We start from the raw sequence: 27,960 nt of genomic DNA, 5'->3' as shown, positions 1-27,960 counted from the left end.
CTCCACCCAGTGAGCATGAGTTGCTGGAGCTCTCAGCCTCTTCAAACCCAACTGCATGATGCTGCCCATGAAAAACCAGAAGAGACAAAAGCCAGACCCAAAATGGCATCAATTCCTTTAAAACACAGAACATTTCCCACCATGTCAACTTCAAGATTCATCCATTGTGAGTTCAGCAAATGTACAGTAATAACCAGAGAGAGAACACCGGGAATGGGGAAGACAGGGCACAATCATGAACAATGTCCCTTCTGCTGAGGTACAGCTGAGAAGTGCAGTGCCAAGCAAAGGCACAGGGTAGCAGGGATGCCTGGACTTACTTGGAGACAGAAATCTCCTTTCATGGCAGAGAAGGGTGGCCCCTGCGGTCCAGGTTGTGGTGTGCAATTGATGCAGTGTATTGGTGGGGAATGGAGCTCTGGAAGAGCAGAGAGTCAGGGACTGGACTCCCCTCCAACCCCAAACAAGGGCTCTCCTGACAAAGTAGGAGGTGGGGATGGGGACGAGCGCACACTTTACTCATGCAGTGTGGGTGTCATAATGAAGACTGAACTTGCCGCTCCTGCTGGACACTTCAATGTTCAGCAGGAGCAGAGCATGGAGAGGTGGGATTCTCCTCTCCCATCCACAGCCTACAGTGGGTCCACAGGCACCAGACTCCCCCATGACATTAGAGTGCCTGTGGAGATCTGCAGTGTGAGCAGCACAGGAGAATTCTGGTCTTGGTACCTATTCAGCTTAGACCTGCTTTGTGCTAGTGACTGGTGATGAGGCCCCTTGGGCCCAGCCTGGCTGCTCTCCTCTTCATAAATCACAGCTTTGCTGCCTGGCTGCCCCCCCAATTCAGTCTGTAAACAGGCATGTGTCACAGCTAGACACCTGGCAAGAGCCAGGCAAGTGCTTTCGATCAGTCATTGACACCGGCAACTGTGTCGTTTTGGATGTTTTGGACCTGCCCCCTCCCTCTGCTGGGTGCGTCAGACGATACTGTGCCTCACGCCAGACTCGCAGGGTGCATCAAGTTGTGTGGGCCTGACTGGTGCACACCGCTGGCAGCAGACGCACTGCAGGAAGTCAGAGACATTGTGCTGAAAGAGCTGGCGGCATGGGTGCAGGTACTGGAAGAAGAGGAGCATGAAGAAGATCGCCAGGCAGTAGCCCACCAGCAGCTGCAGCACCAGCAGTGGGGCGCAGATGTAGTCAAACACATCTGTCTTGAAGAGGTACCAGAGGACAAGCAGGACAGAATTCTCCGCCAGTCGCACAGCATAGTATGTGGTCAACCGGCCCCAATTCTGTGCCTTGTCTATCAGGTCCCGGTCAGTCAGGTTCAGTTGCATGGCTGACCAGCAGAATATGTTGATGCCAGCGTACAGGAGGGTGAAGGAGCACAGCACCGCCACGGTGCCCACCCGGCTAAAGTTCTTCTCAACATTGTCAGGCAGCTGGGCACCGCTACGCCAAAATTGCACCCATGGCAAGAAGAAGAGGATCAGCAGGTTGGCGAGAATAATGGGGATGATCCAGTGCTTGAAGACGCTGCAGAAGAGCACCAAGACGGCCACACGAGTGGAGATCTCCAGGCTGCGCCACAGGACGATACAGATAAATGCCAGCGGCCGCAGCTGGACCTTGTAGTCATCGTATTTTATCTGGATGGCCAGGATGTTGCAGATCAGCGCCCCATAGGTGACTGATATCAGGCAGATGCCCATCAGGACTGCTGCACAGGAGGGAAGAAAGGTGGTGACCATGGGTGGTTAGAGGTTACACAGGGCAATGCACACATGCTGCTCTAGTCCATGTGTTCCCCTCTGCCCCACTCTCCAAGCAGACTCTGGGTCAGGCACAAAGGTCTCGGCGTGGACAGGGTACTGTGAAGGGACAACTCATGCCCAATTCAAGCAGGCATTTGGGAGGGATGACTCATGGAGGGTGGGAGCAGGGGTTTGGAACTGGCTCTGGGGCAGAATGGCTCACAGTGGTATGAAAAGGAGCTGGGAATGGGCAAGGGGCAGGGGAGGAATAGCTTGTGGCAGGCGGCATCAGGAGCCTTCAGCAGCTGCAGGTGAGGGACAGAAACAGTCTGGTTAGCTAGATCCCAAATGGGAAAGGACTGTCCCAGCCAAGAACAGCCTGGTGAAGACAGTATGTCCTGCGTGCCCTAAATCAACCCCAGCAAGCCACTTTCTTGTTCCTGTATCTATAAGTGTAGCCACCCAGGACCCTCTTCTGCCCAGAGTAAGTGGGAACATTTGCATTCCTTCTTTCCTGCTGGCTGAGTGGGTGCTCAGCAATAGGTTAATGTACCATCTACCCCTCACCCCACCTCACTAATTCAGACAGCTAACAAACCCCATGTCACTCCAGAAAGGAGATTCAATTGAGCCCAGATGCCAGCAGGCCCAGAATCATGGCTGCCCCTGTGTCAGCTAGGCCTGAATTTGGCTTAAGACCTCTGAGTTAGGGCAAAATTCTGCTCTTGGCTGGGGTTGTGAAGCTGTAACTGGGAAAGATCTGGTGGCCCAGGTGCTCAAATACAATGCGGACTGGTGTGGTATAAGCACCTAGGTAGTTAGTGCAGTAGCAACGAGGGCAGGAGGCAGGACAGCCATGAATCCTGCTTGGCCCCATTCCCTGCTTCTGTCTCTACAACTGTAACCCACCCAGGCCCTATTGAAACTGAGGCTTGTAACTGCATTGGAATCAGTCATGAGACACAATTATGGCTGTGATAGTTTGCATCTGCACCTAACACAGCTATAAACTAGGCAAGAAAGTGGCTGCAGACTTGCCACGGGGCAATCTCTGACACAGATTCTGCTAGGAGAGTTATGTTTAAGCAAGTCTCTGTCCACCCGTATTTAGTGACTAATGTCCTATGGGCCATAGCAAGTCAATGCAGGACATACTTTGTCTCATGTTTCAGCAGTAGCCAGGCAAAGGATCAGATACTATGATATCAGTATACTGTAATACATGTGGGAGGAGTGAGCTTTTGTCCTCTGTGTTACAAAGTCAGCCTTTATATACAGGAAACGTAGCTGGTCACTCTAGTTCAGCCTGGACGGGGAAACTGTGCTGCAGCCATAAAGGAAAATTGCTTCTGATCTCACGTGTAGTGAGTAAATGATGTATTTACTACTGTGGCATGTAGATTCAAGATGTACAGACAAGCTCCCTATGCAAATCCCTGAGCTAGGGTTACTTTCCTGCATCTGTTGCTGAAATGGCCAGAGGTTTTATTCCAGAGCTGGTTTGTTAGCTCAGTGGTTTGAGCACTGGCCTGCTAAACCCAGGGTTGTGAGTTCAATCCTTGAGGGGGCCATTTGGGATCTGGGGCAAAAATTGGGGATTGGTCCTGCTTTGAGCAGGGGGTTGGACTAGATGACCTCCTGAGGTCCCTTCCAACCCTATGATTCTCAAACATTTTTGTAGTGTGGATCACACCTTAATGGAGACTTTCTAGGGGACCCTTTCCCTCACATTCATGATCACACAGCATCCCTGGGCAACTATGGCACTGGCTTATGTACAAAAGTAATACTAGGGGGAAAAGGTGCTTTTAGCTGTCCTGCAAGGAAGGCAGGCTAGTCGACTCTCCATGAACCACCAGCAAGTCCCCAGTAATGCATGGACCACAGTGTGGGACCCAGAGTGTTTTACAGTTACAGAGTGTGCAGGTAGACCCTGGAAGGGCCTCACGGAATGAAAAGGAGAGTTTCTTTCTGTGCTTTGTGAATAATCTCTTCTTTCCTAGAGACTAGTGCATTATTTGTGACCTGGAATACTGCTCATTGTACGAAACCTTAAATTGCACGTGAACATGAAGGTCAGTGGAAACTGGGTGTCATTCTCCTATTAATTCACGCCCCTTTGGGTATGTGCCATTCTCCTAATAATTCACACCCCTTTGGGTGTGTAGGTCTTCACTACCCACCAGATCGGCAGGTAATGATCCATCTATCATCTAGACGCAATAAATCGATCCCCAAACGCGCTCCCTGTTGACTCTGGAACTCTAGCTCACAAGAGGGGAAGCGGAGTCACGGCCAGGTAAGTCGACCTAAGATACACCAACTTCAGCTACGCTATTTGCGTAGCTGAAGTTGCGTATTTTAGGTCGACCGCGCCCCCCCCAGTGTAGACCAGGGCCAAGTGTTTAGCAGCTTAAGGCATATGTGACATACATAGGAATGGAAATCTCCACTTTCTGAACTAGTAAACTTTTATGTAAACTAGTGATAAACACCAGTTTTTATACCCTAGTTACTTTAGGACAGTGGTTCTCAATCAGAGGTATATGTACCCCTGGGGCGTAATGCAAAGGTCTTCCAGGGAGTACATCAACTCATCTAGATATTTGCCTAGTTTTATAATAGGCTACATAAAAAGCACTAGCAAACTCAGTACAAACTAAAATTTCATACAGACAATGACTTGTTTATACTGCTCTATATATATACACTGAAATGTAAGTACAATATTTATATTCCCATTTATTTGTTTTATAATGCTATGGTAAAAATGAGAAAGTGAGTAATTTTTCAGCAATAGTGTGCTGTGACACTTTTGTATTCGTATGTCTGATTTTGTAAGCAAGTAGTTTTTAAGTGAGGTGAAACTTGGGATATGCAAGACAAATCAGATTCCTGAAAGGGGTACAGTAGCCTGGAAAGGTTGAGAGCCACTGCATCAGGAGGTTACATTACATACATGAGGAATTGGAAAGCTTGGTTTACACATTTACTGATTATATGCCCAATCCTGCTCCCAGTCAATGGAAAACCTCCCTTTGATTTTAACAATAGTAGGCTTAAATTGTACTAAATTAGATACAATATTACTACTTTGTGCTTCTAGAGCTTCTTCTATCTGCAGATCTCACAGCGCTTCACAAACATTAGTTAATCTAGCCTCGCCACACCTGCAGGAGGTGGATACATGCTGTTATCTTCATTTTACAGATGGGGAAAACTGAGTCACAGGTTAGAGCTTACTCAAGGTCGCATGGAAAATGTGTGTCAGAGCCACATGAGGACCTAAGTCTCCTTCCTTCCTGGCCTGCACCTTACCCATGAGATCATCTTCCCTACCCAAATCCCATTTACTTTACCAGTCCTGGGCCAGGTCCATGCTTAACTTTATTCATGGGAGCAATCCAGTTGAAATGTATGGCCCCCATCCCTGGATAGTGAAATCAACAACGCTGCTAAATCAATGGGGCTACACCAGCCAAGGATATGGACCTGTGGGACTCACTCTGCCCGAGATTCTGTGCTGTGCCTCTCAGAGGAGCAGCACAAACTTGCAGCCCAGGGGAAGGGGGACTATGGTGGTTTTAAGCCACTTTTGTGCCCTCCCTGTCCTTGAAGTAGACCGCCTCTCTTAGTCACCATAGCTTCCCCCAAATCTCCTCAGTGATGCAAGCTGTGGCCTCACCTCGGCACACCCCTCGTGCCCCAGCACAACCACTACACCCCAACTTGCAAGGGGGTCCTAGGAGGTAACCTTATCTTCCACAGTGCCCCTTCCAGGGGAATCCTTCCATGCTGGAAGCAGGGCATTTAGGGCCTCTTTACACTGCTCCTGCCCTTTTATGTAGCATGAATGGCTTAAAGCACGAATGAGGCGCTCACCCTCTAATTCTATTAAATGAGACTGAGACAGTAGCTCTCAGGATTTTATAAGCAGAGAGTCACTAAACACAGCACTCATTGTACATTAGGAATAGCAACTGATTGGATAAAACCCAATTTCCTCATTATCATTTATACTATTAGCTTAAATTAAGGTTTATTTTGGTTTGGAGTCTGTTTCCTTGCCTGGATCCTAAGAGCTTTAGTGACTTTTTCCATGGACGTCATATGAACTTATCTAAGACGTGGCTGCACCAGCAAGACCAGACCATATGGGATGATTTAAACGTGACTACGAAAAATTCTTTTAAAATATACGTAACAGTAAGATGAGCTCTGGAAGGGAAGCAGCTTCCAAAGGAGACAGAGGCAATAGTATCACATGAAGGGAAATGTTAAAGCCCTACCTCACTATGCCCCTAGTGGAGATGGGGATCTACGTTTATGGCCTTCAGCACCACGGTACCAGAGCACCTCACACTGGTTCATGGATTTTAGCCTCTCAACACCCCTATGGGGCAGAGAAGCATTATCCCCAATTGACTGTTGGGGAACTGAGGCACAGGGTAGATTGTGACTCTGTAAGGTCACACAGGCAGTCAGTGGCTGAGACAGGAATTGAACCCAGGTGTCCTGAGCCTCACTCCAGTGCCTTATCCACTGACCATCCTTCCCCCACCTACAGGGGTTTACTCTACGAGAGAGAGTCCTGCATGGAAAAATAAGCCAGGGACTGAACTAGAGATATTTCTTTTCCACCCTTTTTGGGTGATACGTCAAGTTTAGAAGACTCAGATCTTAGCTGTATGAGCCAGTGCCTCACGCATCCTATTCAGTGGTGTGCTGACCTACTTGCCATGGAGCTTTTCTCTGGTATGAAACAGGCTCCACAAAGATTTTACCCACAAGTCTGAGTTTGCTACCTAAACATTCCCCTCTAGTGTCATTTGGCTACTGCATTGCTCTTCACCTGCTCTCCCAAAGCACGGTGAAGCATTGCTATGTGCTATTAAACATCTGTCACCTTCCATTCCAGAGGTGGTTGAACTAGAGGACTAGCCTGTTCTGAGGAGACTTCAACTGTGCATTTGCAGACCTGATAGACTTGGATAAGCACTCAAATTTCTGGGCCTGCACCTTGAGCCTCATGGGTCACTATCCATGCTGCCCCATTCCTCCTTTACCTCTGGCAGTGGGGACATACATCTCAATGATGCTGATGTACAGCTGCAGTGTGAGCTGCGGGGTGGAGCCTAGGAAGGCCTGGATCACTGCTATGCGCTTGAAGGCATTGCGGTGTGTGACCAGCTTGCGGATCGAGTGGCCGACCTCCTGCTCCAGCTCCACCTCAGAGCCCTTCCTGAGCTTCTTCTTGCGTGTGATGGTAACGTATGGCTCCTCCTGCCGACCCGAGCAACAGTAAACCACCAGGGCCTCCACGCACCTGCACACAGACAAAGCAGCCCATCAGCTCAGCCAACCCCCTCACCAGGGACCCCATCATGTTCCTCTGCAAGTCTCTCCTTGTCGGCATCCTCCCCAGCAGGAGGTTGTTGATTCCACTCAAGCAGTTTAGCAAGGAGGCGACTAGTGAAGGAGAGCTTGACAAGGCAAACAGCTCCCCTGTTCCCAAACCAGGGGCAGGGCACTATATTTGCATTGTGGAAAACATGCACCCCAAAACACACTTTGCTCCGCTGAAATGCTTGAAAAGAGCAGGAGAGTGAGTGTGAGTGTGTGAGAGAGAGAGATTCCCTTCCTAACCAGTTGGCACGATAGCTCTGGCAGCATGGCCTTTTCCCCAAAGGGCAGCATTGTCCATGCATTTTGTTTGATTTACTTCAGCCCAGAGAGCAGATACCCTGAAGTCTTTGCCTTAGCCAGGTCCTCACTGGCCCCCTTAGAGTAAGTGAAGGGTTGGGGGAGTGGGGAGTCCTTCTACTTATGCTGTATGTGGTAGTTTATGGTTGGTTTTACCAACACTGGAGATCCTTCTTATGCCATCCATCTCTGAAATATTCCAGCACTTGGTTTTCTTTGGAAATCCTCATTAGGTTACTCTCAGCAGTTGGACGGGTCAGTTCAGTATTTTGAACTCCAGCCCCTCCAAGTCCATTGAGCCCTCCAAATCCATCAAAATCATTGGGGGCAGGGTAAGTATGAGAGAAAAAGAAATGGTTTGCTGAAGAGAGGTAACACCTAAATGTGTTTAGCTTCAGCTTGGAAACCAATGCGCTCTGGGACCGATAGTGGAAAACTTTATTAGGACAATCAATGGTACAAGAGAAGTCACCATTTTTCAGACCAATTGTAATTAAATCTCTGCACCACTTCTCTTATGGGACCCGAGCCTCGCCTGGTTACATGTTGTGTTGCAAACTCTGAACTGAAACCACATTCATCCTAAAGGACCAGTTTCCAGTGAGCCCAGAGCCCGTGTATGACTCAGTGAAACCAGGTGAGATTCAGTGGTTTGGACTCCGGGGCTGCACCTGAAAGGGTTTGCAGACAAGTCTCTCTAGAACATTCCGAGGCTCCTCTCAGTACAGCCACGTGCCTGCAGACATCATCACAAAAGGCATTACAGACACTCTACATTTGGCCTCTTGCTGCTGAAATGGATGGGGGCCATTTGCAGCATCATCCCATTGTAAAGAGATCTGGGTGAGTGCTTTCACGCAAATAAGACTCTGCACAGCAAGATGAGTTAGCCATTTGGTGCAAGGTGTGGGATCAGAGAGGCCCTGCAGATGGCTTCTACTCACTGATACAATTTATGCTACTGTTAGAACTGGCAGTGGAAATTTAGCCCTAAAATAACTCTCTCATCCTGATCAAATGGCCTGATGTAAGTCCCCCAAAACCTGGATATTCAGTCAAGGACAGCATTATCCCATTAGAGCTGAAGCACCACATGCTGATGGACACCCTGATACTCCTTCATTCTTTGCTTCCTGTCAGAGGATGTAGCAGCTCTGAATCTCTGGGGGTTTGTGGTTTCCACATGAAGTGGAGGGCTCAGAGTTAGTTGTTTAGATGTCAGCTAGATACACCATATTGTCCTGCTCATCTCCTTCCCAAGAATTCTCCATGGAGACACCTGAACACCACCTGCATCCCAGGGCCACTGACACCCTCACAGGGGGGCAGGCTGGAAGGGACACACCTAGCCTGGTCCTCAGCCCAGCTGAAAACAGAAACTGGTTTTAAAAGCCTTATTATTTGTTTTAGCGAGCTCTGATGCAGCTAGCGTGGCTTTCCCACAACCTAGGTTTGTGAAAATAGGCTGTCTTGCTGGAGCAGACAGAGCTTACTTGGGGAGGGGTGCATTCCTGCCTGGAAGGAGGCATCACTGTCATTCTCTAGGAATGAGACCTAGGCTTCTTCCCTTCCTGTTTACTGCACCCAGCTCCTCCTCTCTCCCTTGGGTCTGTGGCTACAGCAGCCTGGGTGTCTCCCCACTCCTAGGATTTTTCTGTTCCAAAACTCACCCATTTGCACAAATGCTCTTCCATTACTTGTCCCATGTCTCCCCATCTCTTCCTTCCCACATCATCAAACCCAAGGTGACAGCTGCCTTCCCTCAGTCAGACACAGGACTCCCAGCCACACCTTATTCACATCTCAGCTCTGAAACAGCCCCAGCAAGAGAATTCACACACACACCCCTCCGTACCCTACAGCTGCAACTACACAGACTTCATAAGCCAATTCCCTGTCTCTCTTGGCCAACTAACTCAGAGGGGACAAGAAGTGCAAAAAGCAATCATGAAAAAGGAGCCTTTGTTAGACAGCCTGGGTGCTGAGAACAGTTCACTGCAGACCTCCCCTTACGGAGAGGCAGTAAGCATTTAGTCTGGATGGGGCGGGGCAGGAAGCTGCCTGGGTAGGTTCCAGTGGTCACTGTCTTTGGGGGAGATGGCTGGGTAGGAAGCTCCTGTGGTTTATTTCCATTGGGGTTAGGAGGAGAAGAGGAAATCTCCAGGGCTTTATTCTTCTGAGCCTGTCCTTGGGTAAAGAAGGGAGAGAGAAAACAGGAACTATTTTGAGATAATGAACTGTCTCAGCCTCATGAGGTTTTGCTAAGTTACAGAATCTATTTTTTGTAAGGCAGCTGAATCCAAGCCTAAAACTGGTTTATCTGATCTTTCATAACTACTCTTGCCTTGCTGTAGGCAGGAGGAAACAGGTTGCAATCTCCTGTATAATGCAAAAGAGAACCAAATGCGGTATCTCTGAGCTCCTAGCACCTATAGCTAGCATGTACCACAGGGAAATACCTAGGAACTACCCAACAGCTCCTACACCTCTCCCCACAGGGACTGGGACAGCTAAGAACTTACCCAAAGCCAGAGCTGCTACTACACCACTCCCAAGAGAGCCTCTCTAGTAACAGTAATATTAGCCCTCATAATGCTTTCCACTGGCAAAGCACTATCCAAACAGTCACCCTTAGCAGGGTTGAACTGTAATGGTGGAGAGCTCTACTACAGCCAGTGCTCCTGCATCATCCCCTACAAGAACTCTGTACAAGAAGCTTCCCTGGTCAACACAGTGTCCCTGGGACTGACTCAGTGTGCAGCTGGCTGACTCAGGGAACAGATCATCTCATCCCTAGTTCATTGGGGCTGGGGGGAGGGGTATGTATTACACTGGGGGTGGGGAGGTATTCATGCTGCTCACCTGATGACAGGCCCCAACTGTAGAATGTGCATCAGTAACACCAGTGGCTTGTCACTGGTCAAATCCCTGTGGACAAAAATGAGGGTCAGCTGGACCATGATGGATGGATACAGCATGAAGAGAATGGTCATCGCAAGCCAGAAGTGATCATCAGAGTGACTGTAGGAGGAACACAGGAATCCAGCAGCCACGCACTCGCCACAGAAGAGAAGTGTGGAGAAGATGATACTGAATGGTGGCTTTGTCTTGGGGGATACAAGGGGTTCCCCGGTTTCTTCTTCAAGTGGGGGTTGGTCTGAACATTCCCCGATGGGACCCTCGCACATGCTGTCCATCCTTGGAACCCCAGCCCCTCCAGTCTTATCAGCTCGGAGCTATTCTCCCCTTCCTCGAGCCCCAGAAGTGTTTAATGCAGTGACGAGTTAACCCTGTTCAGCCCAGGAGCCTTTAAGAACCATCCTTTCTCAGTAGGCGCGCGCTCTCTCTGGGTGCAGCCTGGTACGAGGGGCAAGGTGTGGTGTGTGTTGAATCAGTCTGCAAAAGAGCATCGGCTGTACAACTTCCTCCCTTTCAACCCAGAGCTAGGCGGCTTCTACCGGTCACACGGCAACTGTGCCCTAGATAAGGACGACAACGGTGGCTCCGAGCGAGTGGTGAGCCGAGGCCAATGAGGATGGCCTGGAGAGAGCGGTCTTGAGTCTGTTAAAAAAAAATATATCAAATTCAGGCAACTGAACTGGTGTCTCTTCCGAACGCGCGCAGGAGCCGCAGCCCGAGGAGGGGAGCTGCGGCGCAGGGACCGGCACACGGGCTCCCGCCGGCGCCGAGAAGTTGGGGAAGGCCGGTCCATGTGGGGAAGTTGCGGATCCAGGGCCCGTGCTAGAGGGCGCCGTGCAGGTGCCCCTGACCCGGCGCTGGGGGGCTCGGCACACAGCGGGCCCGGCTGGCAGGCTGCGCCCCGCTCGCAGCAGCGCCGGGCGGGCCCTCCGGGTCCATGGCGCGCCGCCCGACCTGCCCGCAGTCAGGGGCTCCGGGCGCCCCGGCGGGCGGCGGCGTCCTCACCGGAGACGGGCTGCGCGGGGCTCTGCGGAGCGGGAGAGACGGGCTGAGCGCGGGCGCGCACGGCAGGAGCCGCCCGCCGAGGGCTCCGCGTGGGCACGGGGCGGGGACCAGGCGCACGCGGACACCTCGGCCGAGGCTGCCCGCCCTGCCCCCCTCGCCGGCTGGGCGCGCTCCACGGCCAGGGCAGCGTCCGCCGGGCCAGGTCCCCGCCCCCGCGGGGCTCGCCCCAGCTGATGTGGCCGAGCAGGTGTGAGCGCTTCCGGGCGCCGGCCCCCCGGGTCCTAGCGCCCGTCCCGGTGCGGCGCGTGGCTCAGCTCCTGGAGCCGGCTGCCGTTCGGGCTGTGGAGCCCCGCAACGAGTCCCCTCCCCAGAGGGTCTCCCAGTGGCGTTAACGGGGGGGGGGGGGCAGAGGCACAAAGTATCCCCCATCATCAGCCTCAGCGCTATTCTTTCAGTGCCTTGTTGCATGTCCCCCTCCCCCACCAGGCAGAGAGGACCTACACTCGCCCGGGGACCAGTGCTCGTCCTGCTCTTCCTTCCTCCCCCTTTTCTGTTTCTCTCCCTCCCTCCTGCCTTTTCCCTCTGCTTTCTCCCCTCTGCATTCGCTTTGCTGCACCAGCTCCGCATTCCACCTCCATGGGCTTCAAATCCCCCTACTAAAATGATCAGCAATGAAATAGTTAATGCCGATCTGTAAAGTGTAAGCCTCTGAAGGCTTTAGTGTCAACCCCTAGTGAAATGGCTGAAGGATGGGGGAGTTCCCACCTCTCGGTCATTGTGTCAGGCTGTCTGCAGACCCAGGAAGGTCACACTGCATTGGTTACCTTCCCTTTGTGTTTGGAAGGTTTTCTTTGCAATTGTGAGGGCTCGGAACTTTTTAAAATGAAAACTGAGATTCTGCAGAACCACCATAAACTGTGCAGGCCATATAAATGCATCAAGTAGCCTGGATATGGTCCCTGGGCCAGATGTTTGGCACTATTGTCCTAGACATTATGGACTCGATTTTCAATAAAGTTTAGCATGTTGGGTGCAAAAAGCTCCTTTCAAAATCTGGCTGATTATCGCTGCTGACTGAGTGACTCTCTCCAAGTGCATGCTGCTTTCCTTAGCTAACTGCCCCAATGCTCCCCGGAAGACCCTATCTAGGCCCTTGAAGTTAGATTCCTCCTACTCTCTGCCATTCTCTGCACCCCTTCCTTTGCTTTGCAAAGGAGGAAGGAAGATAACAGTGATCTGCCCACAGAAGCTAACACGTTAGGGGAGATCTCAGATCTTTGTTCCCACCCACCTAGGACCAGCCTGGGGGTGGGGAGGTTGCTTGCTGCCTAAGAAGCATAAATTGTGAGGCAGAAAAATGGGGATCCTTCCAATGCACAATGAGATCAGACCTATTTCCAGAGTTAGATTCTTGGTGAGGGGAAGGGTTAAGTATTAAGTGTGTCTGGGCACAGCTTTTCTCTGTGTAAGGGAAGGCTGTGTGGGAACAGATGTTACTGAGAAGTCATGGCTGCAGCCAGCATTTGGGTAAGTTGAGGTGGGCTGGAGCACCTGACCTCTGCAATGGCATGTGAATTCCTGTAGTAAACAAAGCAGGTATTTTCTTTTATTCTATAATCTAAAGGGGAAACATGGGAAATTGATGAGATTTTAAAACTCTTTTGTCGTGCACCCTTTCCTAGCTATTCCCATGAGCCCTACCTGAACCCCCTCCCCTAGCCTATTGATCAGGGTATTTTCCCTTGTATCTCCAGGGTCTTCATATGCCTGTGAGCTGGAGACAAGTGGGATGACTCCTTGTCTAACGTAGGGGGATGAAGATTTGAACCAAGGAAACAGAATAGACCTTTCCGTCCATCCTGCAGGTCACAGGCCGCATATTCTTGCAGTCAGGGCTTGGAGCTATGGACACTTCACAACTGTGGATGTGAGAAGGACTTGGCGACCAGCACCATACCCCAGTCGGCATCCCTGAACAATTCCCCAATAACATCAATAACCAGCACTCCTGAAGCATCTGAAGAAGTGGGTTTTTACCCATGAAAGCTTATGCCCAAATAAATATGTTAGTCTTTAAGGTGCCACCGGACTCCTCATTTCTACCAGCAACCCTGTCCCTGACCTCAGACAGGGATTATTCCTTACGTTCCCAAATATCTAACCTCTTTCTGAATGCGTGAGCACTGATACTGCCATGGGCTAGTCAATAACTCTCAACAGGTCCTCAGAACCTGTATGGACTCTCATTGCCAGAATTCAATAGCTGTCTATGATCATATACTGACAGCGCCTATTAGATGTGACGCAGCCATGGAATGGTTGTGATTGGCCAATTTTTCCTATTTTAGGGAGACCCAGAAGTTATAGATAGCTTTAAAAGCTGCTTGCTAGACAGTCCCTTTGCAACTAGGCTGGCTTGAAAGGCAGTGATCCAAACTGTGCTGTGTCCACTGCTAATACTACCTCACCTCCTCTGTAGCAGCCTTCATCCAACAGCCTCCCTGTGCTTTGCAAACATGAACGCTTGCAACCCTTGTGAGGTGTGGGTCTTATCTCTGGTCTACAGAAGGGAAACTGAGACATAGGAAGGCTGCCAAGAGTCACTTAGCATATCAGTAGCAGAGCTGGGAATAGAATTTGGTTAGATGTTTGGGGCCTTTCTCTCCCATCAGAGGCTTTCCCTCTGAAACACACAGAAACCAGAATACTTCATTATTGTGCTCCTTTCTCAATTGGTGTTCAGTAGGGCTGTGTAGTAAACAATTAGCAGTAAATATTGACTATTAGTGGTAAATATGCCCAATGGCCTGTGATGGGATGTTAGATGAGGTGGGATCTGAGTTACTACAGAGAATTCTTTCCTGGGTGTCTGGCTGGTGAGTCTTGCCCACATGCTCAGGGTTTAGCTGATCACCATATCTGGGGTCGGGAAGGAATTTTCCTCCAGGGCAGATTGGCAGAGGCCCTGGGGTTTTTTCGCCTTCCTCTGCAATGTGGGGCACAGGTTACTTGCTGGAGAATTTTCTGCACCTTGAAGTCTTTAAACCATGATTTGAAGACTTCAGTAGCTCAGACATAGGTTAGGAGTTTGTTACAGGAGTGGGTGGGTGAGATTCTGTGGCCTGCATTTCTGACCAGACTAGACGATCGTAATGGTCCCCTCTGACTTTAAAGTCTATGATTCTAAGTAATTATGCTTTCAGAAAGTGGTCAATGTTTTCTCCTCTGCCCCTAGACAGTACTGTACCAGGCTGCTAATATGAGGTGCTATAAGCATGAGGATGTCAGAAGCCCCAGAAGGAACTATGTTCTATCTGAGAGAAGAGGAAAGGGAAGGCTGGATGGGACCATTAGTGTCCTAGCTTGCAGCTGCAATGGTCTATAAGAGTAATAGTATGGGAAACTGCTGTAGCATCTGCCTATCTGCCTCTAGACCTTACTGGGTGACTCTGCTTTTCACAGGCCTCTGTAGGAAAAAGGATAGCTACCACCTGCCTTCATTTTTGTGGGACAGTTAGTAGTGATAGATCTATTCTCCAAACAGAGCTGAAATATTTTCAGGGGCTGGTGCAGCATCACAGTACAATAGCATTCATGCCACATTGTGACATAACTCATTCATCCCCCAGCACAAAGCAGTAAATGTGCAAAACACAGCTGGCGTCCTCTTCAACACACAGGTGCAGTCTGTGGACATGACTGGTCCCAGCATGCAATGCACCACCTTCATCTGAGCACTAAAGAAATATTGCATGCTGGGGCTAATCATGACCACACCTTTTCATTAAACATAAAAGCAACTTGTAGTCTGTTCTATTTATGTAAATTAAATGCAACCCTCTGGATTCTGGCAAGCTGCCAGTGCAGCCTGCCTTCAACTGAGCAATGTTTGAGCTCTCCTAATTCAACATAGTCATAGATTCTTAATTGTATCTTTCCATATTTACTGATAAATGAATTAAATATAATTACTTAAGCACATAAGCACTCTAATGCTGCCTTCTGTACAAGGATCTCAAAGTATTTCACAGGAATTAACCAGTTAAGCTGCATAACTCCCAATGTGAGGTTGGTATTATCATCCCCATTTTATAGGTGAGGCACAGAGAGCGATTAAGGGAATTGCCCTAGTTCACACAGCAAGTCACTGGCAGAGCCAGGATCAGAATCTGCATCTGACTCTATCTTGTGCTTTAACAGACGGATCATAAAACAGCATTGTAACCCAGGATAAAATCTCGAGATGAATTCTGCTCTCAAATCCACTTAGCACTCCCATTAAAATCAATGGGATGGGCATGCATGTATCTGCTGAACTAGGCCTGAGGTTACTATGGAGAAGGCCTTGAACTCTCAGTTTATTGCAGAGCAGCAGTACAAAATAGGACAGAGGTAAGCAAGGAGTGACTGTGCAAGTAGAGGGAGGGAACAGAAATAAATCATTCTGTGTGAAGCAAGAGTTAGTTCCCATCTGGAAAGCTGTGTGCCATGTTAGTTGCCATGCCTCAAAAGCAGTTGCTGCCTCTAAGAAGATGAGCTTAGTGCCAGATGGCCTGAGGTAATGGAACAGATGCGGGAGTCTCTTATTTCCCTGGAGAAGAGGTGACCAAAGTTTCCTAATAGAAATTACAAAATGATGATAAAGAAAGTTAGGACTAAAAACCAAGAATAACTTAGAATTGCTCTAAAGCAGCTAGCAGAGAATTATTTGTGGATGGTCTCTAGGAAAGCTTCCTATAGTCTTTTCCAAAGACACTAATTATAACTTGTTTGTATCACAGTAGCACTTAGAGCCCTATTATGCTAGGCACTATGGGCCCATAGTGAAAGACAGGCCTTGCCTTGAAGAGGTTACCGTCTCAATAGACAAGACAGACAGCATTAATTCTATTTTACAGACAGATGAAGTGGCTTGTCCAAGATCAAACACTGGAGTCTGCTGCAGAGCAGGAAACTGATCCTAAACCTGGTGAGTCCCAGTTTTGGGCCTGAACTACAAGGCCATTCTTCTTCTCAACCAGTGTTGCCAACTCTTTTTGATTTTCACAAATCTCACAATATTTGGCACTTTTCTTAAAGCCCCAGCTCTCTGAGTCCTGTGATCATGGGAGAATCTTGGCTTTTATTTTTTGGGAGGGAGAGGGGGGGAGTTTCTAGCCCTTGTGGTTACCCAACATATATGTGTTCTGCTTTTTCCTCATGCTCTTTGGGCCCTGACTCATGATCTCAGAACATTTTGGGATGGCAATACTGCTCATCCTAAATATAAAATCCAAATACAGAATTCACTGTATAAACTTTACTTTCTCTCTGTATAAAGTTTGGTGAAATGATTTTATGGGGGTGGGGAGGAAGAAGAAGCTCCATGCTTCATGGGCTTCTCCTGTTCAAAATATTCCATGCCTAGCAGTTTAGCTTCTGTAAATGGAGAACAGAAACTGCTCTTAAAGAGCTAAAAGACCAGAGAGCTGAGCACATGCTGCTTGAAAACAAGCCTCTCTCCTTTTCTTTGGTGTCTGCCTGGAAACACTGTTGCATTAGGACCCTGAAGAAGGCATTACTACTGGAGGAAATCACTGGGTCATGCCAAGAAACAAATTGCTTCCCAAATATAGTCATGAATGGGGGTAGAAGCAGCTGGGTCTCAGTGGAGAGACAGGCAGTTATGTTTCCCCCTCCCCCGTTTTGGATCAGGAATCTCTCTGCAAACAGAATTTGCACTGGGGAATGACTAAATATGTAGCTGTGGCCTGATGGAGGGATGTTTTAAAACCCTCTTTCTACTCCCTTAAAAGAAGCAAAATGCAGCTCAGAAGAAGGGAGCTGGATTAAATGGGAATCACCAAATATTAACAAATTAAACATTCAACAAACAAAGGAAACCAACATTTAAACTCTGGGTTCAGAACAATTATAGAGAATAGACCAGCTAAACTGGTGGCTAAAGGGATAATGTAGGTTCAAAATCATTTGCAAGTCAGAAACTCCTTACCCGTTTTGCAAAGCAACATAGTGTAGATAACTAAAACTGAACAATTATTTTTTAAAACCCAGACTGGATTTTTGTTGCTTTTGCATTTCAGCATAGATGTGTCAGTTTTACTTTTGCTTCCATTTGTTTTCAGCGTAAGGTTTCCCTGTGCTAAATAATGCTGTAATATTTGCAGTGCAAACACTTCAGGGGGTTGGCTTTAGAAAAATGTTTTGATATGATTTTTCTCTCTGACTTCCTGGAGACTTTTGTATTGCTCTTTTTTGTCTTGTACAACATTAGGCCTCAATCCTGTCATTGGATCTGTGTTGGGCAGAACCCTGCACCTGCATGGAGTCCTGGGATTGGAGATTTGATGAATCTAACTGCAGCAGCCTTGGTCCTGGACTTATAAAAAGCAGCCTTTTGTGCCGAGTGTGGCAAAAAATATTAGATACTGAGCAGATAACTTGGTACACACTTAGGTGATAGTATGTGGTCATCTGAGAGTTGGTAGTGTTGATGGGGATTTCCTTGCTTCTGTGGTGGTAAATCCCAAGCATTAGAAATGTTACTGCTGCTTGTTTGCTGAATTGCCTTTTAAAAGAAATCAAGAAATGTCTATTATTTTGGTGGATTTATTTAGTGTAATTCTTTCAAATTCTGTCTGAGTTGTGGCAATTCCCGTACACACAGCAGGTGACCCTGTAACAATAAATCAGGTAGTAAGAGTTTGTCTCTTTAATTAAGAGATTCACCTGGTCCCTGGAGGTTTAACCTTATGTGGCCCTGTTAATACACTGAGCCAGCCAGAGCGTGTCTGTAAGTGACCTGGCTGAACCAGGCAGGGGCAGGGCCACATCATCATGCTTACCCCTGTTACTGCTGCAAGCAGCATGAGGAGGCCTCTACGAATGGAGCCCAGGTCAGAGTGGAAGTTAACCCTCTCGTGCCCAGGAACCCTTCAGGTCCAGCACTGCTGTTCAGAATCTCTGTGATCAAAGGTTAAGGGAGGGATATGCCCCATGCCCAAATGGAGAGGCACTGTGGAATGGTGTCTAGTGTAGAGAAATTGCATGTTAACTTCTCCCTGTGTGGGAAATGGGAAAGAAAGGGTAACAGACAAGCTAGAGGAAAGTATCTAGGCCTGTCTCTGTCATGGGCTTACTGTCTTAATTGAGGCCAAGTGCCCCAGTGAAACCCAGCACAAAAACTGGGTAAAAAGCAAAGGTCTCCCAGAAAAGCAAGTGCTGCATCCAAGGTCAGCTTTCTTGTGAAATACACTACAAAACTCCTGGAATGGGAATGGCATGGGAAAACTGAAAGCCCCTGTCCCCTAGCAGCAAACTGCTATGCAAACTAGTCCAGTTACGCAATGGGAGGGATTGCAAGCTTTACAGAATGCTGCTCTTTATGGACATTCTCTCCTCTCCCTGGAGCAAAGGTTGGAATTAATTCTCCTATTGCAACTGAAACTAGCCCAAACAAGTATCTATGTATGTCAATCACATAACAATCATTCCTGTATCCTCAGGGTGTGAAGCCCTAGTCCAGATGGGTGCATCACCCTAACCTGCCCCCCAGGAAATCCCAATGGAATAAAATAGAAACAATCAGGCTCTTCCTGTTCTCTGTTTCCCCATTCTGGGGACTGTTTGCCTTTCCTCTTTCAGGCCTGTCTGTTTTCTTACCCAGCTCATCATTGTGTGCTTAAATGTCTTTGTTTCATAAGGAATGAACAGGTGTTTGTGCAGTGTTTTTCAGATGCTGAATATGAATATACTCTGGGAAGCTGCTTATCTCTCTACACTTGATTTCAGGTCCCTGGTTTCCTTCATTCCATGGGGTTAAGAGAACTGTAGTGTGTGAGCTCAAAAGGAAAATTTAACTCTGTCCTCCCAAAATGTCTCAAAAAAGCTATTGACTGGAAAAGAGAGCGCTGTTAGCCCTGTTTGACAGCGTACTAGTGCCAAGCTGGGGAACACACCAGGACAGGGTGCTGATATCCAGCAGCAAGCTGAACTTTAGTTAGTGCCACGCACAAAGTACATGTACTGCTAGCTAACGGGGGTTAGTGACAACATTCCTATTACATGATTCCTATTACAGCAGCCCTCAATCAGGCTTTTCCATGTCAACGAGCATCAGGCTGTTGAAGGCCCTTGATTCATCAGCATCTAATTTTCCTCAGAAAAGGCAGCAGTTATCTTGTGATTCCAGTCAGACCATGTGGTGTTTGTGTGTAATTAGTTCTCAGAGTCTAAAGCCCCCATTATCCGACTTATCATTAGCAGCCAGAGCTGTGCTGGAATTTAAAGGGACAGTGTGGTATTTAACCACACATGTTTGCCACACAATTTTTCTTTGATTTGTTGGCATTTATTACAAGAGGTACTTCAAGAAAATAACACACTCTCCCTCTGAATGTTACAGCTACCATCTACCTTGCCAGTATTGGAACCATAGGAGGCAATGATGCCCACCGCACAGCAAGCAGAGCTCATAGTGAGTAGATCCCACTACTCTCTACAGAGCCTATGAAAGCATCAGATGGATCCCTTGAGAACAGATCTCCATTTTCCACTAAGCAAATTGGGACACAGTCATCCTTTCCTTTATGTTGTCTTCACTGACCTACCTGAATCTTAAGAAATCCTTAAGCAGTGCTGACTGTAATAATCACAAATTGGTGCCAAGTAATCCCAAGCCTCACTGATTTTAACTGCTAATCCTCATTAACCCTCCTTCCCAACTCTAGTCAATCCCATCTTGTTCTAGCAAATTCCCACCAAGTTGGGCTAGTCCTAGCCAGTTTTCATGGATCCCAGATAACAGCAAATCTAGCCCATCCTCGCTCATACTCACAGTTCTTAGGCAATCTCTGTAAGAGTGAATTGCCAGTGCCTCCCAATCCTCACGGCTCCTTTTCAGTTCTAAGGATGTCACAGCCGTCCTTGTTCATAGAACCTCAGGGAATGCAGCGATGTACACCAAGATTTTTAAAATATGTGCTGAGTCTTAAGGGACTTGTGGGCTGGGAGTTTAAACAGCTCCTGAAGTTTCCGATGCCAGCATGCTCCTTCGCCTGCCTCTGAATCTATCACACGGTTGGTGATGACAAGGGGGAGATGCCCACGGGCAGCCACACTAGATTCTTGGTCATTGTGTAGCTTATTAGCAGCCCTAATGGAGAATGTCTTCTGTTATCAACCTGGGGACTAAATTCTACCTCCCAGTCTCACCTGGCAACGGTAACCAGGGAAACCTGGAAGTGCTCCTACAATAGAAGAGAGTTGAAGCCCAGAGGCCTCTCTCTGGAGGCTGAGGGAGAGATTCAGCTCTCGCCCACTTCAAAGTAAATCGGGAATAACTTCACTGGCTTCCCTCCAGTTACTCCTGGCTTACGCTGGGGTAGCTGAGAGCAGAATCTGGTCACGAATAGCTACGCCCTGTTGAAACCAAAGCTGGGCTGAGGTGTTTATCCCAAGGCCAGGACATTTGACCGTGTACCCTGACATAGACTGAAGCAATGAGCCGAATTCAGGCCAGTAGCAAAATGCCCATTGACTTCAATGGATTAGGATTTGGCCCTGGAATTTTAGGGTCACTGATGCAGTTTTGCCAACTCTCTGATTTTTATTGTGTGTCTCGGAAAAATGCAGGGGGAGGGGTTAAGGGTTCCCGTGAATTGCTGGTATCTGCCTTCAATCTTGGGAAGGCTTGTCCTTATTAAATATGGCCACCATCTTCCATTACTCGACAGAAGCCACAGGCCGTTCTGAAGGAAAATGGTGGCCCTTTTGTCACCGTGTGTGAGTCTGGCAGGGGACAGGAGGACATAGAAGTGCTGGGGATGGGGCTCTGGGTACAGCAGGTGGGGCAAGAGTGCTGAGAAACAGGACAGTAAATTATGAGGGGACAAGTGGGTAGGGGGGATGCAAGTAGCAGACAGAGGGGAGCAGGAGGAGACTGTGATGGGAAGGAGACTGGGGGAGAACATGAATGTGGGGGACATGTTGTGGGGGCCTGCAGGGAGAATGGGTGGGGCAGCTGCCTGTCTTGTCTCCTTGAAAAGGAGCTAGAGAGAGGGATAACATGGCAGGTCCCCGTGCCCAAGGCATATGAGTGTGTAAGTGCTGTTCCCTCCAAGCAGCAGTCAGGGAGACCTGTGTATGTGTTTCTATGAGCACGTGAATGTATTTAAGGTTGCATTTTGATCCCAAGATGATCCCACGTAAACTGGGGATAGGCAGCAGCAGCTTCCCTGAAGGTAAAAGAAAATCAAGAGCTGGGTACAAAACAGTGTGCTTTATTTAGCTTTAAAAATCATGAGATTTTTAGAAGGCTGTCTCATTATTTTTGAGACGTCCTTGTGGCCCCTTAGAGACTAACAAGTTTATTTGGGCATAAGCTTTCGTGGGCTAAAACCCACTTCATCAGATGCATGGAGTGAAAAATACAGTAAGCAGTATATATATCACAGCACATGAAAAGATGAAAGTTGCTTTACCAAGTGTGGGGTCAATGCTAACAAAGCCAGTTCAATTAAGGTGGAAGTGGCCTATTCTCAACAGTTGACAAGAAGGTGTGAGTATCAGCAGAGGGAAAATTACTTTTTGTAGTGACCCATCCACTCCCAGTCTTTATTCAGGCCTAATTTGATGGTGTCCAGTTTGCAAATTAATTCCAGTTCTGCAGTTTCTCATTGAAGTCTGTTTTTGAAGTTTTTTTGTTGAAGGATTGCCACTTTTAAGTCTGTTTTTGAGTGTCCAGGAAGATTGAAGTATTTTCCTATTGGTTTTTGAATGTTACAATTCTTGATGTCTGATTTGTGTCCATTTTTAGAATCATAGATATTTATTCTTTTGCGTAGAGACTGGCCGGTTTGGCCAATGTACATGGCAGGGGGGCATTGCTGGCACATGATGGCATATATCACATTGGTAGATGTGCAGGTGATATGTGATATATGCCATCATGTGCCGGCAATGCCCCTCTGCCATGTACATTGGCCAAACTGGACAGTCTCTGTGGTCAATGGGAGCTCCTCTGACAACTCGGGCAAATGGCTTGTGTCTGTGGTTAGTTCCTATTGTGATTGGTTTCACCTTCCCCACTAGTTGGGTTACAGGTGGCTGTAGTTTGAGAGAGAGAGGCTAAGGGAATGGAAATAAAATGTTCTTGTAGTGGGTCATACCACCTATCACCAGCTCTATGGGAGGCTGCTGCTGCTGTGGGAGGTCTCCATTCACGATAAAAGTTTTGTTGGATTTTTAGATAATGTGGTCTGCCTTCTTTCCTTTGCACGCCTCCGCTGTTACACTGTAAAGAGCGCTATCTCTTGGCACATGACAGTCTGTACCAATATTTGTAAGTCTATGTTAGGTAAAATTGTTAACGCTGAAAAAGGCTGCCTTACCCAGAAGCGCTTAACACTTAGCCTCGGAGTTTGCAAGCAGGGCTACCTGGTGCTTCCCTGGCTGCAATCTTGACTGCTCCGTAGACAATACAGGAAGGGAGAGTGTTACTTAGTTCAATGAGTGTTTTGGGTGTTTTTTAAACATCTCCTTTGCCATAATTGCTCTGCTCTGTTTGGCTGCTGGTGGTCAGACACAAGAGCAAACTTAGCATATTACTGTTGAACCCCACTGTGGGACTTGTGCTCAATTCAATGAACGTTGCAGCCAAGACACGCTGGCCCTTTGTGGTGTGTAGGAGGCTTATCCACGAAGTGAGCCAGAAGGGAGAGCCTGGAATGGTTCCCCTCACGTTATTTTGAGACAGAAGTCGTGTATTTTGCCATGAATTTCCCACTGCAGGCATGCATGTACGTGCACACTCCTACAAAAGCTCAGGGGGGCTTAGGCAAGTCGCCTGCAGCCACACTTTCAAAAGAAAAGGAGGACTTGTGGCACCTTAGAGACTAACAAATTTATTTGAGCATAAGCTTTTGAGAGCTACAGCTTTCTGTTGTGTGGTTGCTGGTGAGTATTTGCTTCAAGTTAGGGGGCTGTCTGTAAGCAAGGACTGGCCTGTCTCCCAAGATCTGTGAGAGTGATGGCTCGTCCTTCAGGATAGGTTGTAGATCTTTGATGATGCATTGGAGAGGTTTCAGTTGGGGGCTGAAGGTGATGGCTAGTGGCGTTCTGTTATTTTCTTTGTTGGGCCTGTCCTGTAGTATGTGACTTCTGGGTACTCTTCTGGCTCTGTCAATCTGTTTCTTCACTTCCGCAGGTGGGTATTGTAGTTGTAAGAATGCTTGATAGAAATTTTGTAGGTGTTTGTCTCTGTCTGAGGGGTTGGAGCAAATGCGGTTGTATCGTAGAGCTTGGCTGTAGACAATGGATCGTGTGGTGTGGTCTGGGTGAAAGCTGGAGGCATGTAGGTTGGCATAGCGGTCAGTAGGTTTCCGGTATAGGGTGGTGTTTATGTGACCATCGCTTATTAGCACCGTAGTGTCCAGGAAGTGGATCTCTTGCGTGGACTGGTCCAGGCTGAGGTTGATGATGGGATGGAAATTGTTGAAATCATGGTGGAATTCCTCAAGGGCTTCTTTTCCATGGGTCCAGATGATGAAGATGTCATCAGTGTAGCGCAAGTAGAGTAGGGGCATTAGGGGACGAGAGCTGAGGAAGCGTTGTTCTAAGTCAGCCATAAAAATGTTGGCATACTGTGGGGCCATGCGGGTACCCATAGCAGTGCCGCTGATTTGAAGGTATACGTTGTCCCCAAATGTGAAATAGTTATGGGTGAGGACAAAGTCACAAAGTTCAGCCACCAGGTTTGCCGTGACATTATCGGGGATACTGTTCCTGATGGCTTGTAGCATTCAAAAACCAGTCGGAGAACACTTCAATCTCTTTGTTCACTCAATTACAGACCTAAAAGTTGCAATTCTTCAACAAAAAAACTTCAAAACCAGACTCCAACGAGAGACTGCTGAATTGGAATTAATTTGCAAACTGGATACAATTAACTTAGGCTTGAATAAAGACTGGGAGTGGATGGGTCATTACACAAAGTAAAACTATTTCCCCATGTTTATTCCCTCCCCCCCACCCCCGCCACTGTTCCTCAGACCTTCTTGTCAACTGCTGGAAATAGTCCACCTTGATTATCACTACAAAAGATTTCCCCCCTCCCCTGCCTCCCACCCCAGCTCTCCTGCTGGTAATACTTCACCTTAAGTGAACAGTCTCATTACAGTGTGTATGGTAACACCCATTGTTTCATGTTCTCTGTGTATATAAATCTCCCCACTGTATTTTCCACTGAATGGATCGGATGAAGTGAGCTGTAGCTCATGAAAGCTTATGCTCAAATAGATTTGTTAGTCTCTAAGGTGCCACAAGTACTCCTTTTCTTTTGCGGATACAGACTAACACGGCTGCTACTCTGGAACTTTTAAAAGAGGCCACTAACGAGGTGCTTTGGTTTGATGGGGCCTAACTTGATACCTTCTGCCTGACTTTTAAAAACACTGCAAACCATGCACACCACTTCATGTCAGTGGGAGTGGCAAGCACTCTCAGCCCCTTTGACAGTCAGACCCAAGCGGTCGCAAAACGAGGCACCTGAACTCAGTGGTAACTTCTGAAAATCAGGATGCCAAGTTCTGTAGCCCCCTTTTCCCAAGAAGGTTCTACTCCTCCCTCTCGCCAAGCTGGTGTGAGGTGAGGCTAAATAGACAAACATCTGTAAAGCACGTTGCTGTCCTTGGAGAGAAGGGACTAGAGAAGGAGAAATTATTATTTTTTATTTTGATCAAGGTTTTTATTCAGATAAACTATTTTAAAATGAGATCAGGGCTTTGATTCAGTTTAGTCCTCTCACCCTCCTGCGCTGGTGCACCTGTGGTGGTCCAGGCAGTCCAAAACAAGCCGTCTGTGCTAGCGAGAGGCCCACTGCTGGGAGAAGTTAAGTAATGGCAGCTGAACTTTGAATTCCATTTGGAAACTGGCTTTTATGGACTTACCTGATCCATAGTGTTAATTGAGGGGAGTCCAATGAACTGCTCAGGGAAAGTGGGAGGTTCTCCCTAGCATTGCTCACTCACCACCCTCCTGGCAGACCCAAGGAGAAGCAGTGAGGGGTTCAAACCTCCCTCTGTCAGAGAGGAGCACTGTGAAGTGGGGCTGTGTGAGGAAGGTCCTGAGGGCTGTCAGAGGGGCCTGGAGGATGCAGGCAAGTGACAATATCCAGCACATTGGCTATACATCCTTGCAGCCAAGTCTGAGCCCTAAGTGATGGGTTATTGCCTTCTCAGAAGGGGAGTTCTCACAGTGGAAGTGCTGACACCACCTAGCCCATGAACTGTAGCGCAGCAGGCTTTCAGCCACAGCCTTATCCCCCCCTCTGGGCTGGAGCAGAGTCAACAAGTGGGGGAGGGCATCACATTTCCCCTGATTGGTGACTACACTGTCCCTTCTCCAGGAGCTACATGAAAGAAGCAGCAGGAGTTTCTAGTGGATGTTTACTCAACCAAACAGTGTGTGTATATGAGCGCTATTCAGTGGCAACATCCTGTTGAAAACTGCCTGTGTTCCTTATTAACCACCTGCCCACTCACTACATGATACATGATACATGTACATGATCTAGACTCCTGACCCATTAAACAGGGGCGCACAGCAAGGTGTGTGAGAGGAAGGATGCTGGGGACCCTGCAACATACCCAATGTATAATGAGTTACATACAATTTGCAGATTAGTGGTCAAGGGATAAAGCTGACCATATGTAGCAAGCAAGAAACATGTATCTGTTGAACAGGGGGGTTGTTTACAAAGGAACAATGCCTGTTCTGAGCTTTGATTAATAAGGGACAAGCTGAAATGTATTTCTTTGTTCAGAGGCCAGCTTGCTGAAAAGAGACTGAAGATAGGCCCCCAGCCTTCACCACTAATCCCTACTTAGTCCCATTATCACTTACTTACCTGCCCTGGTGGCCCTCCTGCACAATTTCCTAGAGTCCCTGTTCTGAGTCCCAAGTGTTGTCGTTTCCTCCCCAAAATCTGCCCTTCTCTCTCTAGAGCTGGTGAGTGTGTGTCACTGCCTCATATCTCTGGAAGTTTGTCCCAATTCCTGCAGTGCTTAAGAGAGTTTGTTAGAAATATGGAAACAACAAATCTCTAAACTCTTCAACTCTGGATTTCCACTGTGCTCCGTTAGCTGTGTCTGAGGTTCTTTATGTCCACGTTTTCTGTGCTGAATACAATGTTGGCATTAAACATTAATTAACAATAACTTTTTCTGTGCCTGCTCTGCTTGCCTCACTGATGTCAGACAATTCTACCTGGATCACTACTAGCAGTCTGAAATCTGTTCTCAGACTCTAGCTAGTCCTCTCCTTCTCCTTGCCTGCAGTCTGCTCATTAGTTCCAAAGCCATTCTACAAATTCCTCCCCAGGATCAGCCCTAAGGAAACAATGGAGTGAGGACTCCAATGGATCAGCCCACATGATCACAAACACTGATAATCTCCCAGGGCAGCTGTGACAGACTGATCATTTCCTCCCATATCCTGAATGAATTTTACCGAATTAAGTTAAACCTTATTGAATTAGGGTTAATACCTTTAGGGTCCATTTGTATTAAAAATGTGATTAGTGTATGTGTTTTGTATGTAACTTCTCTAGGAGGAGGGGGATGCTAATGTAATTCCTCTGGTTATCAGTCCTTTGAAGTCACCCATGGAAAGATACATGTATACTGGTTCAGAGGTGGAGGGAGTCCAGGGACCAACAGACAAAGCATTTTTGGATAAAGAGCCTGGTTTTAAACTGGTTCTTCCTGATCCAGCAAATGGACAGGACCCCTGGTCCACAGAGGGCCTCAATATTTAGTGAAGTGATGGAAAGATTGGGCCTACTGAGACCCCAAAAGACTGTGATTGTTCTGAGCTGAAGCGGAACTTGAAACTACAAGGATACTCTTTCAGTGGGGTGCTCCTGCCAGAGCCCCTGTTTGGGTTGGGGTGATCTCTGGTAAGCTTATTAGCTGGTGTGCAGGTTCTTTTTCTGTTTTGGGTATGTTTTCTGTCATGCTTTTTACCTTCAGAGAATAAAAGAGGCTTGCACAGGAAGTGTTGTGTGGTAGGTAGCTATAACTGTGGGCACTGTGTTAAGTGTTTTGGAAGAGAAAGCAAGCACATCTGCTCAGATTGTCTTTTGCTGGGCTAACACAGTGAAGGCAGGAAACTCTGCAGCCTGGAAATACCAAGGTCAGAAAGGAGAGAGATTTGGGTCTCCACCCCAGAGAGGTGACAGCTGGGGAGCTGGAAGCCTGACAGAGGGTGTCATTGCTAGAGCACTGGGGGGAAATACTGGTGCAGTTGCCCTGAACTGTGATGTATTTCCCCTTTCCCCTGGTTCTGTTGGCCTATTTCTCATTTTAACCATCTGGTTTAGTAAGTAAACCCCCTTAAGGCAGGGATCTTGCCTGGTTAGCGTCATGCACTGTGATAAGATCTTTGGATGAAAAGCAAAAACCCTAAGTGTTAAGAATTATTGGGCTATATCCTCAGCTGGAGTAAATCAGTGTTGCTCCATGGATTTCACTGGGGCTATGCTGATTACACCAGCTACAGATCTGGCCAATTGCTATTA

At 47.8% G+C, this 27,960-nt stretch overlaps 2 protein-coding genes and 1 long non-coding RNA gene across 14 annotated transcripts in view; 2 read left to right on the top strand and 1 right to left on the bottom strand.

Moving 5' to 3' along the window:
• Window positions 1-103: 103 nt before the first annotated feature.
• XKRX (XK related X-linked) lies at window positions 104-20,239 on the bottom strand. 2 transcript variants are annotated; one of them, XM_084640092.1, is made up of 4 exons: window positions 20,221-20,239; window positions 10,323-11,021; window positions 6,824-7,083; window positions 104-1,723 (listed from the first exon to the last, which is right to left on the bottom strand). In XM_084640092.1, exons 2-4 carry the CDS (start codon window positions 10,655-10,657, stop codon window positions 978-980), a joined length of 1,341 nt encoding a protein of 446 aa, XP_084496218.1. In that variant the 5' UTR covers window positions 10,658-11,021; window positions 20,221-20,239; the 3' UTR covers window positions 104-977. The 2 variants fall into 2 exon arrangements, with proteins under 2 accessions (XP_084496218.1, XP_084496217.1); XM_084640091.1 differs by lacking the exon at window positions 20,221-20,239 and adding an exon at window positions 11,385-11,781.
• LOC311526748 lies at window positions 11,887-13,465 on the top strand. The gene is made up of 2 exons (XR_014713118.1): window positions 11,887-12,911; window positions 13,139-13,465. It is a non-coding gene; the product is annotated as an uncharacterized lncRNA (long non-coding RNA).
• The window catches only part of ARL13A (ARF like GTPase 13A), a 39,170-nt gene continuing 27,029 nt past the window's right edge, over window positions 15,820-27,960 (top strand). For 2 of the 11 annotated variants that reach the window (XM_084640097.1, XM_084640096.1), the window contains exons 1-2: window positions 15,820-15,942; window positions 16,283-16,353. In XM_084640097.1, the coding sequence (XP_084496223.1) occupies window positions 15,917-15,942; window positions 16,283-16,353 (97 nt within the window). In that variant the 5' untranslated portion in view covers window positions 15,820-15,916. Of the gene's footprint in view, window positions 15,987-16,280; window positions 16,354-19,788; window positions 19,861-27,960 lie in introns of those variants that run through there. The other 9 variants (XM_084640094.1, XM_084640105.1, XM_084640104.1 and 6 more) reach the window with 8 other exon arrangements.

Source organism: Lepidochelys olivacea, assembly GCF_965140295.1.
Source record: "Lepidochelys olivacea isolate rLepOli2 genome assembly, chromosome: 9".
Classification (NCBI taxonomy): domain Eukaryota; kingdom Metazoa; phylum Chordata; order Testudines; family Cheloniidae; genus Lepidochelys; species Lepidochelys olivacea.
Note: the sequence above shows the minus strand (reverse complement) of the source record. Positions and strands in the feature narration are given on the sequence as shown.